Consider the following 12,252-nt stretch of genomic DNA (forward strand, 5'->3'; position numbering starts at 1 on the left):
GTGACTTTCCCAATCCCGAGGTGCAACGGCTACTCCTGCAGCATGTAGGCTCATCTTAAAGACTCTCCCACCTTGGAGGAAGGATCTGCAGGACGTGACCACTAGTGAGGCCACACCCGGGGGTCCAGCCATCAGCACCACGACCAGGGACGTGAGACGCACAGGGCCCATTCCCTCGCTCCCGACTCACCACCCGGCTGGTGGATGGTAAGCGGGACCTGAGGAATAACAGCAACCATCAGATGCTCAGGTGGCGATTTACCCACAGGTCTACGCTGGCTCTTGGAACACAGGGCTAGTGATTGGGAAAATATGTTTTTCTCCCTGCCAATAAGCAGAAAACACACATATGGGTTCCCTCGTCTGCCAGGGGTGCAGCACTCCCTTCCCGTCTTGCTGCAGGGTTTCTCTGGCCAGCTCTGTGCCTCGGTTTAGACTGAGGAGCCTCAAAGGTCTCACGCGGCCCTGGCACCAACAGCCCTGAGCCCTAGGAGAGCCGAAAGCTGCTGAAACTTCAGATGTCCTAGTGCAAACTCACCTCCAAAAGCGGAGCTGGAGAAATGTGGGACCCACTACTCAGTGCATTCCCAGGGCCCAGTGGTCGGGGCCAGGGTCGGTTTCGCCCACGAAACTGTAGGACCAGCGCTCCCACCAAGATGGAGCTCAGCTCCTCATGCAGGAAAGACACCTGCATTTGGCTCTGCTGTCCCCACAGAGTCAGCAGTGATTCAAGGACTGCAGGAGGAACGGCATTGCCCCTGCCCTGGGCCGGTGGACCCAATGGTGTCCCCCAGCTGTGCCAGACCAAGTCCTGGACAGAGCCTGTGGCAACCTTGGGAGGAGGAGAGCCACAGCCGACCCCAGGGTCTGAGCAAGGTACAGCCCCTCAGCAAGGAGCTCTTCGCAGCAGTCAAGGAGCTGGCAGGGCCACGTTTCCTCCAGAGACTCTAGGCGAAAGTCCCCCCCTGGCCTCTTCCAGCTCCCGCCTTCCTGAGCTTGTGGCCACATCACTCCAGTCTCCTCTGTCTCCACACTTCACACCTCCCCTGCTTTCTCTTATAAGGACACCTGTTACCCTAACTCCAGATGATGTCTTCCCAAGATTTTTAATGACATCTGCAAATACCGTTTGTCCAAACAAAGCCACATTCATGCATTCAGGTGACATGGTGTGGCTGTGTCCCCACCCAAATCTCATCTTGAACGGCAGCCCCTATAATCCCTGCGTGTCGTGGGAGGGACCCAGTGGGAGGGAATTGAATCATGGGGGCAGGTTTTCCAGTGCCGTTCTCGTGATAGTGAATAAGTCTCAGGAGAACTGATGGTTTTACAGAGGGCAGTTCCCCTGCACACACCCTCTTGCCTGCCGCCATGTAAGACGTGTCTTTGCTCCTCATTCACCTTCCACCATGATTATGAGGCCTCCCCGGCCATGCGGAGCTGTGAGTCCATTAAACCTCTTTTTCTTTACAAATTACCCAGTCTCAGGTAAGTCTTTATTAGCACCATGAGAACAGACTAATACATAGCCCCTGGGGCTTGGACATGTCTTTTGATGGGACTGTTTGACCCACATCACGACTCTTTCCACAAAACAGCCTCTGACTGGTTAGTGGCCCAGATGGTGAGCATGTGCCTGGCACTGGGCTCCAAGGGGCTGTGCCGCTGGGCAGCCCACCACAACAGGTGTTGTCTGATCCATGGAGTCTTACAGTAAAGGCGGCCACCACAGCCCACTTCCCTGGGGAGGGGGCGGGACAGGAGTGGCCCCAGGGTCTTCTGCACCTAAGCCCTCCCTCTCAACCTGTGAGCTCCGAGGAACCTTTCAACAAACTCCTCTTCTGCTCCAACTAGCCAGAGTCCATTGCAGTTCCCCACAGTTGGGGTCCCTGCCTGATACAGCAGAGAAGGTGAAGCCTGTGTCATGGGGACAGAGATGACAGGAAGTGTGTCCAGGACACAGCGGTGCGGAAGCCCCATCCTGCTCTGTGATTTGACAGGAAGTGTGTCCAGGACACAGGGGTGCGGAAGCCCCATCCCGCTCTGTGTGATTTGCCTCCCAGCACCTCTCTTTGTGAGATCCCATCCCGCACTGCTGTGAGAGCTCAAGAAGGGCTTACAGCCCGGGCTTCTGCAGCCACAGACTCTGGCTGGGACATGAGGGCTGCGTCCTGGGGCTAAACACAGAGCTTCATAAGTCAGGCTGGAGAAGAGGGGCGGGGGCTGGGCAGGTCGGGGAGGGGGCTTAGACTGAGCCCGACAGTGGGGAGGAACGGGGGGCTGCTGGTGGCCACTGCCATTCCTGGAGGGCTGGGTGAGGCTGGGGGCTAGGGCTCTCCATCCACCCCCCACCCAAGCCCACTCACGAACAGGAGCTCAGGTGATCCTGCCACCCCTGCTGGGCCCTCACCCCTGCTCCTTACTTCCCCCTCTGGGGGCTCATCCTAAAGCACGCAGGACAGAGCAGTACACAGGAGCTTTCAAGCCTCAAGTGGAGCAGCCCGGGCTTTGACTCCCAGACCCCCATTCCCTCCGGGTCGTTGTGAGCCAGAATAGAACAGGCATCAGATGACGGCTGTGGGCAGTCAGGGGGGGTGTCCTGTGGCACAGGGGCAGCATCTCTCCCAGGCTGGGGGTACAAGGGGCTGATGTGCACACTCCTGTCCTGGGCCCCCAGGCTGCCTCTGCAGTGTGGCTGTCCGGGACCCACCGTGTCTCCTTGGAAGGCCGAGGCTCTGAGGTTCGGTGCCATTTCCAGCAGGTGGCTTGCCAGGCAACCCCGCACAAATAGGCATCCCACCCTGAGGCTCTCTGCATCCTGGTCCTCGAGCTTGGGGCCTCTCCTCACCCACCTCACACCCCAGATTCAGTTGGATCCAAAGGATCGACCATGAGAAGCCATCGCGGTGGCCAGGGAGGCCCCGCGTCCCCATAGTAACCAGAGCCACCTCAACACTTTGTGGAGGTGGTCAGCTGCCCATCACCGCCTGCGGGCAGAGGGAGGCCCCACCCAAGACCACCTCCCGTGGCCTCCTCCCTCCCCTTCTCCCTACTTCCCCCACCTAACCTCCTCTCCTCTCCCCTGCCCCTCCGGTGGGGCCACTGTGGAAGACACTGTCAGTTCTGCCTGCCAGGAGTCCGAGCGGGACATCCCAGTGGTGTGGTCCTGACGTGCAGAGGCTGCCAGGAGGCCCTGTGCCCCCCCCCAAGGCTGGGGGTCCACGCTATAGCCTGGGAGGGGCTCCTGCCTGCCCTGGGCTGCACCTGTCTGGCTTCCCTGGTAGCTGCTCTCCCTCCACACGCCCTCTCCCTGCCGCTGTGGGTGAGTGCCTGCCGCTCACCCGCCCACACACAGATCCCACCCTGAGCTCAGCCATCAGCTTCCTGCCTTCCAGGGACTGCGGGGCCCCAGGCCTCTCATTCGCAGGCCTCTGCTGGGTGGTAGGGCCGGCGGGGGTCAGTTTGAGCAGAAGACAGGGCCCTGCACATCAGTGGCCAAACGTGGACCTTGACAGAAGGCGAGCCCAGTGGGCAGTCCCCACATGAACACACAGCAGCGGGCACAGATCCTGCCTTCTCCTGTTCCTGCAGAAAGCAGTGTGCCGGGACACTCAGTCCTCCGCTTCCTCCGCTTCCTGTTTTCTGATCAGGATGTAAAGAGCTTCTTCACTGTCATACAGCTGCAAAGTATCCCTGCATCGTTATTTTTAGTCTCTTTTAATATTGTGAAATTGCTACATTGTTTTTAACATTTTTAACAATCTCAGTGTGAAGGAAATTGATTTCTAAATGGATAAAATAAATGATAGGAACAATGTATTCCTTGCTCTTGCATTTTTCCAAGACGGGGACCCAGTACGGCCATGGGGGGATGTTAAAGCCAAGCCTTGAATCCCTCTGAGGGCACCGAGCTAGAGGTGGGTACAGGAGTGCCGTTGTGGGGAAAGGTCTCTGGAGAGGATGGTGCCTGGGCCCTGCCTCTGGAAATTGAAGATGGGCAGGAGGAGGAGCTTGAAGGACCACCTGAAGCTTTGCCAAGAGGAGCTAGACAGAGATCAGTCGCCCTCACAAGTGGGGGACAAGAGGGACCCCCTTGGAAGAGCAAGGGAAGGGAGACTCTCCAGGGTTATGGTGGTGGGGCTGAGGGTGTCTAACGACTAGGAAATTGAGCACAGAGGGTTGCAGGTGCAGAGCAGCGTGGAGGGGAGCTGGGAGGCCAGGGAGGGTACCTGAGTGAACCACATGTGAACAAGTTAATGAACAAGCTTCTGGACCAGGGTGTGTTTGCCTCTTGGGTTCTAGGGGTGCCTGGGAGCTGCAGGACCCATGGGAGCTGCTCCCCCTGGCCGGCCCACCCACCCACAGCTACCTCTGAATGCTGGATTCCGGGAAAGAAAAAGGGCTTGTACCTCAGTGCACATAATGGGCAGCCTGCTCCGCCTGGCACTGAGGGGTCATCAGAATCAGAGAGTGTCGGGCACAGTGACTCATGCCTGTAATCCCTGCACTTTGGGAGGCTGAGGTGGGTGGAGCACCTGAGGTCAGGAGTTTGAGACCAGCCTGGCCAACATGGTGAACTCCTGTCTCTACTGAAAATACAAACATTAGCTGGGCATGATGATGCGAGCCTGTAATCCCAGCTACTTGGGAGGCTGAAGCAGGAGAATCACTGGAACCCGGGACGTGGAAGTTACAGTGAGCCAAGATCGCGCCATTGCACTCCAGCCTGGGTGACAGAGTAAGATTCTGTCTCAACAAAAGAAATAAATAAATAAAAATAAGCAGAGAGTAACCCCAGGGGAGGAGAGTCTGGACTCTGCTCTCAAAACAAGTCCCTCCCTCTGCCAGACTCAGGTTCAGTGAGACAGGAGTAGGCTGGCTGCAGAGAGGGTGGGAAGGAACTCAGAGCAGGGAAAGTGTGGCAAGGGCCAGCACATCTGCAGCCCTCATCTGCCCCAAAAGGCCCTACTCTCCCGGCATGGACACCGTACACGTGCCCCTCAGTCAGAAACATTTGCCCACCCTTCCTTATAGAAAAACTCTGCTCACCCCTCAGGCCCAGCCCCAAGGTGCCCTCCTCCCAACGCCTCCCTCATTCCAAACCCAATCTCACGGAAGGCTGCCTCCTGGAGACGGCAGTGCACGGGTCTGGATCTGACTCCAGCTGGTGTCAACACGGGGGAGGGGGTACAGAGTAGGAGTGCAGGCCCAGGACAGGGCCACACAGCCCCCCCAGGACAGCAGAGCCCATGGCCCCACCTGGGCATGATGCCAGCACAGACCCTGCCCGCCGAGCCCCACATGTCACCCAGGCAGGAGGGAGTGTGGATGGCTGGGCATCCCCTGTCCACAACCAGCACCAAGCTCTGAGCCCAAGGCTGCTGCTGCCAAAAAGAGCCATGTGACTCATGCAGGCCCCACCCTGGGAGGAGGCCCAGAGAGCCGCTGTGTCAGAAGGGCCAGCCCCATGAGCCAGCAGAGCAGGCAGGTCCAGGCCCCAAGGCACAGAGGTCTATGGGCAGGGAGCTGGGGTGACCGGGCTGCCCTTCAAGGGTACCTTGGGGTGTGGGCATGGCTCAGGGCCTGGAAAGGTGGTCGAGCCCAGGGGCACAGGTGCAGGCTCTAAAATGACCCATGGCAGCTGCCATCAGGACCAGCAGCCCTTAGCCCTGGCACTGGGGGACCACAGCAGTGCCCTGAAGGTCTTAGGGGTCATATTTTCACCTGGAGCGTCTGAGAGGTCATGATGCTGCCCTGGGGGCTTGAGGGAGGCTGTGCAGTGCCTGGGTGGGATGAGGGGGTTGGCTTCACATACAGAGCCCGCCACGCCCACCTGCGACTGTGGGCAGTGCTGGGGAACCAGGTGTCTGCCACTGCGGGTCCCCCTTCACACCTGCGCACCATCCCGGGGGGGGGCACCTTCTGTAGGGGCTGGACCAGACCCACTAGCCTTTCCGGGGTGGGACAGAGGGAACAGCCTCTCAGCTGCCAGCACTAAATTTAACTCAATCTGCGAATCAAATGCGCGCTGATTGTCCCCAGGTGATTCTCGCAATAAGCACTGGCCTGGGTTGGGCAGTTTGCACCAGGGCTGAAGAGGCGCTGGGCCTAGAGGTAGGCAATGTGCAAGGGCCTGGGCCCCTGCGGAGGGGAGGTGGCAGGTGGAGACCCCCCAGAGAAACCCAGTAGTGCCCTTCCTAGGAGCAGCTCCTGCAGCACTAGATTCAAGAGCCTGTAGTGGCAGCCAGGGCGGGGTGTGGGGGAGGTAGGGCGCCAGGGAAGCTGGGCACCAGGGAAGCTGGGCACCAGGGAAGCAGGGCACCAGGGATGCAGGGCACCAGGGAAGCGGGTCAATGGGTAGGCGGGGCTTGGGGGAGGAGGGGTGAAGGGGTGATGGGAGGCAGTGCAAGGAGGAGGTGGGGCACAGGAGAGGTGGGTCGACAGGGAGGTGGGACGCTGGGGAGGGGGGCGAATGGGAGGCGGGGCGATGGGGAGGTGGGGTGTGGAGGAGGTGGGGCGACAGGGAGGTGGGGCAGTGGGGCAGGTGGGGCAGTGTGGGAGGTGGGGCGTGGGGTAAACAGGGTGTGGAGGAGGTGGGGCACCAGGGAAGCGGGGCGATGGGAGGTGAGGTGTGGGAGAGGCAGGGCGATGGGAAGGCAGGGCGTGGGGGAGGCAGGGCGTGGGGGAGGCAGGGCGAGGGCGCAGGGAGGCGGGTGGGGGTGGGGCCACACCGGGAGGGGCAGGGAGGGGCAGGGCTGGGGGGACAAGCACCACGTATGAAGAGTTTGGGGCTGGCGGGGCATGTCCAGCTGTGGCATGAGCACCGCTATGGGAGACCCTGGCTTGGAAAGTGACTTTGCAGCCTTGGACAGGGAAGGGCTGGATGCTGGGTGGGTGCTGATAGAGAAGAATGGAAGAATGACAGGTTCAGGTGAATTAAGGAGGGATGGTTGACTCAGTGGCTGAGACATCAGAGACAGATATTCCCAGCCTCAGGCGCTGTCCTAAGCCCAGCAGGTACTGACCCTTGATGGTCACCTCACCCTATGAGGGAGCTGAGGCCTGGGGAACCCCAGGGGCTCGTCCAGGACCCAGAGCCAGGGGAAGGAGGAACCGGGTCTTAAACCCAGGCAGCTCACTCCAGAACCAACTCAACCTCTGTTACAGGTGGCCGACCAGAAAGCCCCACCCCACCCATTGACAGTCGGGGAAACTGAGGCCTCAGTAGGTGAAGGGCCTGACCCAAGCGCCAAGGCACACAGACGCCCAGGCTTGACCCTGGCTCCAGACTCCCATCCAGCCCCTGCCGCTGCCCCACCCCTCTGCTACCCTCAGGAGACTCTGCCCTCTGCATCCCACCCCCAGGGGCTTGGGCAGGGGCTTGGGAGGAGAGGGTGGCCTCAGGGAGGGACCTGGGCTTTCCAAGCCTCTCCCAGAGCAGCCTCTCTCTCACACAAGGCCAGAAGGCAGGTGGGGGCTGATGGCTTTCCCAGCAGAAGGCCAAGGGTTGGGCCCCCAACAGCTCCGGAAAGCTCTCCACTGGACACCAGCAGGAACAGCACTGCAGACGGAACAGCAGGGGCAAAGACCCGAGGTGATAGTGGGGAGGCCTTGGGCCCGGCAAGTGCACTGCTGAGTGTGGGTGAGGAGGAGGTGAGCACACAGCCTTAGCTTGAGGGCACTGACTGTGTTTTTATTTAAATGCTCTTAAAGGGGCCTGGGTGTGATGCTGACTCTGGAATGAAGATGCTTGGCCAGTGATCAGCAAATAGAGGGTCTGTGACCCCAAGCTCCTGTGACTATGGAGCCCAGACATGGGGTTAGGGGGTGTCAGGCATGGCCCAATCCGGGGCAAGGCTCCCTGCCCTGCACTACAGGGCTGAGGCACTGAGCAGCAAGGCAGGCCAGGGCCAGCAGCTCCTGTGGCCAGCACCGCCTTCCAACCGCTGGCACAGGTGCACGGGACGCTCCAAGGCCAACCACAATGACTTCTCCTTCCCCTCCAGCCCCAGAGGTCCTGGAGGGAAACAACAGTCCCTGGCCTGGCGCCTGGAGCTGGGACCCATGTGAGGCCCATTGTTTGAGGCTGGAGCTGGTGGGGGCCACTGGGAAGCCCACGGCAATGCCCTTCATCCCACTTATTGCAGCTCCAGAGTGCTGCGCGAGGAGTCGGGGACGTAGCAGCGTCGGCGAAATGAAGGTGCTCAGGGCTCTCCTGCTTGCCCTTTTGCTGTGCGGACAGCCAGGTGCGGGGCAAAGGGTAACCCTGCGGTGAGGGGCCAGTGAGTGCAGTCCTGGAGCACGGGGACCTCCAGGGAACCCCAGGAGGGGCTTAGGAAGAAGGAGGGGATGAGGCCGGAGTCCCCAGCCCAGAGCAGTGTGGATGGAAGCTGGTCTGGGATCCCAAGAGTCCCCAAACATCTGTGCTCCTGTTTATGTGGGGTGCGGGGAGGGGCTACCATAAAGGGCCAGCCCACAGCAGCTGCTGTTGTAACTAGTGTGCCAGGGCATACTCGGCTGCAGGACAGTGAGCAGGGTGTGCAGGGGCAGGAGGCCACACCAGGTAGGCTGCCCTGGGGCCTGAGGGTGGCAGGGGAGGGCCAAGGAGTTGGGGGTGTGATGCTTGCCCAGAGCAGGTGTCCTCCATACTGGGTAGCTGAGGCTTACAAGCATCCCTGCACGGCCAGGAAGAGGGCAAGCACAGCAGGAGGAAGAGGACGAGGATGAGGACCACAGGCTAGATGACGACGACGAGGAAGATGAGGACGAGGTGGAAGAGGAGGAGACCAACAGGCTCCCTGGTGGCAGGGGCAGAGGTATGGCTGCCCCAACCCCAGGGCCCCGTTGCCTGCTCTGCCTGGAGCACTCTGGGCGGGGCTGTGCGATGGAAGCCAACAGGCCACAGTCCCGCTGTGAGCTTGCCTCCAGCAGAGTGGGGGACACTCAGTGCACCCCTCACTTCTTCCACTCACCATGACACCCAGTTCCAGAGTAGGGAACAGGGGAAGAAGCCACCAGCTGGGAGGGTCAGTGGTGCCAGGATGTAGAGGTTAAACAGGAGTTCACCTGGCAGAGAAGGGCTCAGTAGGGGCCCAGGGTGGAGACAGCAAGCACAGAGGCCACAGGGTAGGGTTCAGTTTTGTGGGGCAGAGAGAGCAGCAGGGTGGGCCGGTCCTGTGCAGGGGAGAGATGGATTGGCTGCTGCAGGCAGGGGAACCAGGGAAGCGCTTAGAGCAGAGCAGAGTGGGGCTAATAAGAGCCCACCACCCCCCCCCCGTCCAACACACCCCTACACGCTGGGCCACCCTCTGCTCTCTCCCATCCCCAGAACAAAGCAGAGCTAATCGCCGCATCCAACCTTCAAGCCGACCACTCCCTAGCCAGGGCGTCCAGCGTGCCCACCACACACAGCCCACCCCTACTCCCAGGGCCCCCAGGCCTGCCCTCAGCACAAGCCCTGCCCCACACACCCACAAGGTGTCCCCTGTGAGGCCCGGTGCTCCCAGAGGCAGGACTGAGTCAGACTCGCCTCCAGGTTTCCATGCCCACAGCAGGAGCCTGGGCAGCACTGTCACAGGAGGTGAGCGACGATGGGAAGTTCGCCCTGCCTGGGCCGCAATCCCTTGCCCCTAAACACACAGGCTCACGCACACAGCACGGCTTACAGGGCCGAGTCAGGGGTGGCCCGCCCGTCTGAGCAGTGGGTGCTGGAGGCTCACCAGGCTAGGCTTTGGGAGCACAACTGAGAATGGGGAGGTGGATAGGGACATGGACCCGGCCTGGGCCTGAGCCCACCTTGTCCACAGTGCTGCTGTGGTGCTATACCTGCCAGTCCCTGTCCAGGGACGAGCACTGCAACCTGACGCGGAGCTGCTCACATGGCCAGGCCTGCACAACCCTCATTGCCCACGGGAACACCGGTAAGTTGGCGTGGGGCCGCAGCACACGCAGCACACGCACCCCCAGGTGGCGGGAAAGCCAGGGGCCCTGAACAGAGCCCTGTAGAGCCACCTCGGAGGCCCCGCCCATCCTCAGCATCTGTTCCCCACTCCCCTCCCCAGAGTCAGGCCTCCTGACCACCCACTCTGCATGGTGTACAGACAACTGCCAGCCCATCACCAAGACGGTCGAGGGGACCCAGGTGACCACAACCTGCTGCCAGTTCAACCTGTGCAATGTCCCACCCTGGCAGAGCTCCCGAGTCCAGGACCCACCAGGCAAGGGGGCAGGCGGCCCCCGGGGCAGCTGCGAAACTGCAGGCACAGCCCTCCTGCTCAACCTCCTCGCTGGCCTTGGAGCAATGGGGGCCGGGAGACCCTGACCCACAGCCCCTCCCCACCCCGACCCAACTCACCCCTCGCCCTGCCAGCACTCTGTCTGGTACCTTCCCCTCCTGCCCCTGCACCAGCTTTGGAGAATGAATTTGGAGTGTCTTGGGCAATCCAGCCAGCACAGCCCCGCCGGCCCGGTTGCTTCCTCAGTTCCCGGCTTTGCCCTTGGTTTCCTCTCCCCACCGCCTGTGAGTGGCAGGACTGCAGCACGTGGGCGCTGGGTCCAGACCTTGGCCACCATGCCCCAGGGCCTGCAACCCTCATGGGGGTTGGGGATCCCCACCAGCACAGCTAGGCAGAGATGATACCCACCACATGCCTGGGGGCCCCCACACCCAATCCTCACCCTTAACTTCTGCCACAGGAATTCCTCCATCTGCAGCGGTCACACCGGCCCGCCCTGCCTTTCCCCAGGTCAGCCTCCCGGCTGTCTGGAGGGAAGAGGCCTTGGAGGGAGGCTATAGTCACCCCTAGGAAAGACGGGCCTGGGGGAGGCAGGATAGTAGGGGAGGCGGGCTGAGGATGAGAGGGCACAGGGAGGCGGGTCGGGGTGAGGCCACACGCGGAGGGGCAGTGCGGGGCTGGGGGGACAGGCACCAAGTATGGAGAGGATGGGGCCAGCGGAGCCTGTCTGGCTATGGCATGAGCACCGCCATGGGAGACCCTGGCTTGGAAAGTTACCTTGCAGCCTTGGATGGGGAAGGGCCGGATGCTGGGTGGGTGCCTGTCACCTTGAAGTGACCATTAAGGGTCAGTACCTACTGGGCTTAGGACAGCACCTGAGGCTGGGAATACCTGTCTCTGCTCTAGCAGAGGCTGGAGCAGGCTAGAGCAGTGGAGGAGTGGAGTTGATGAAAGGAGAGAAGTAGATGAGATGAAATTTTTCCAGCCTCATCCTTGCCTGCCCTCTAGACTCCAGCCCCCAGGCCCTCAGCCTGGTGGGTGTCATGGAGGAGTCTGGGGGTGTCAGACAGGCTACCCTGTGCTAGGGAGGGGGCAAAATGGGCCTTCAGCTTCCTGCAGAAGCAGCAGGACTGGGTAGCAGAGCCGGGAAGGTGGGCGGCTCATTATGGGGGGGGGGTCCCCAGGGTCCTCTGGCAGGGCTGGTGACTGCTCCAAGTCCTGGCTTCACCAGCAGCTGGTGCCAGGACAGAGCTCTGGGACAGCAGGCAGAGGCCCAGCCTGGGCCACAGCTCAGCCACTGACTTGGGTATCAGTTTCCCCTTCTGAGAAGTACAGTGAGACTTAAAGAACCCCTAATCCCCACCAGTTCAACACTCCATGAACCAGGACTCCATGAACCGGGAAGGCCAGAGTCCTGTCCTGCCTGCCGAGCTCATCCCGGCGGGCAGTGGGAGGCCTCCGCTAACTGTTCTCTCCTTTTCCTTAGTAAGAAAACCCACAATGCCTAGCTGGGGGTCGGAAGGTAAATGCCCTAGATGGTGAGGTCACGTCTTTCTCCTTCCCCTTCCTCCTTCCTGCTGGCTGAAGTGGTGACTGGAGCTCAGCAACCACTTTGCACCATGAGGCAGCACTGAGCACGGCAGGGCAGCGTGATGAGAGGGGCCTGGCTTGCTACTGACAGAAGGCACTGCCTACCTCGGGGTGCCCTTACCTGGGAGGGAAATAAATGTCTGCTGTGTTGAAGCTAGTTATTTGGGCTGTCTGTTACTTGCGTTTTCACACTCACACATGCACACGTGTGCACACGAACACTCATGCCTACAGCCCACTGGAGCACAGTGCAGGGGTCAGGCTGCCTGCTTCGAATCTAAGGCCCAGCCCTCCCCAGCTCCACGACCCTGGCAACCCCTTCACCTCCCACTTGGCTCTGTTCAGCAGGAGTCCTAGGAGAGCCCTCCTTGTGGGCTACAGTGAGGATTCTCCAGAGTGCTGGAATGCCATGTGTCAGGGCTTACAG

General features: G+C 60.9%; 1 protein-coding gene across 6 annotated transcripts; it reads left to right on the plus strand.

Moving 5' to 3' along the window:
- The first annotated feature begins 5,403 nt into the window (after positions 1-5,403).
- On the plus strand, positions 5,404-11,982 carry GPIHBP1 (glycosylphosphatidylinositol anchored high density lipoprotein binding protein 1). Of its 6 annotated transcripts, XM_077942313.1 has the most exons (7): positions 5,423-5,484; positions 6,043-6,114; positions 7,168-7,653; positions 8,148-8,246; positions 8,688-8,816; positions 9,807-9,920; positions 10,062-10,488. In XM_077942313.1, the coding sequence occupies exons 4-7, from the start codon at positions 8,195-8,197 to the stop codon at positions 10,319-10,321; spliced, it is 555 nt and encodes a 184-aa protein (XP_077798439.1). In that variant the 5' UTR covers positions 5,423-5,484; positions 6,043-6,114; positions 7,168-7,653; positions 8,148-8,194; the 3' UTR covers positions 10,322-10,488.
- The last annotated feature ends 270 nt before the right edge of the window (positions 11,983-12,252 follow it).

This window comes from Macaca mulatta, chromosome 8, assembly GCF_049350105.2.
Source record: "Macaca mulatta isolate MMU2019108-1 chromosome 8, T2T-MMU8v2.0, whole genome shotgun sequence".
NCBI lineage: Eukaryota > Metazoa > Chordata > Mammalia > Primates > Cercopithecidae > Macaca > Macaca mulatta.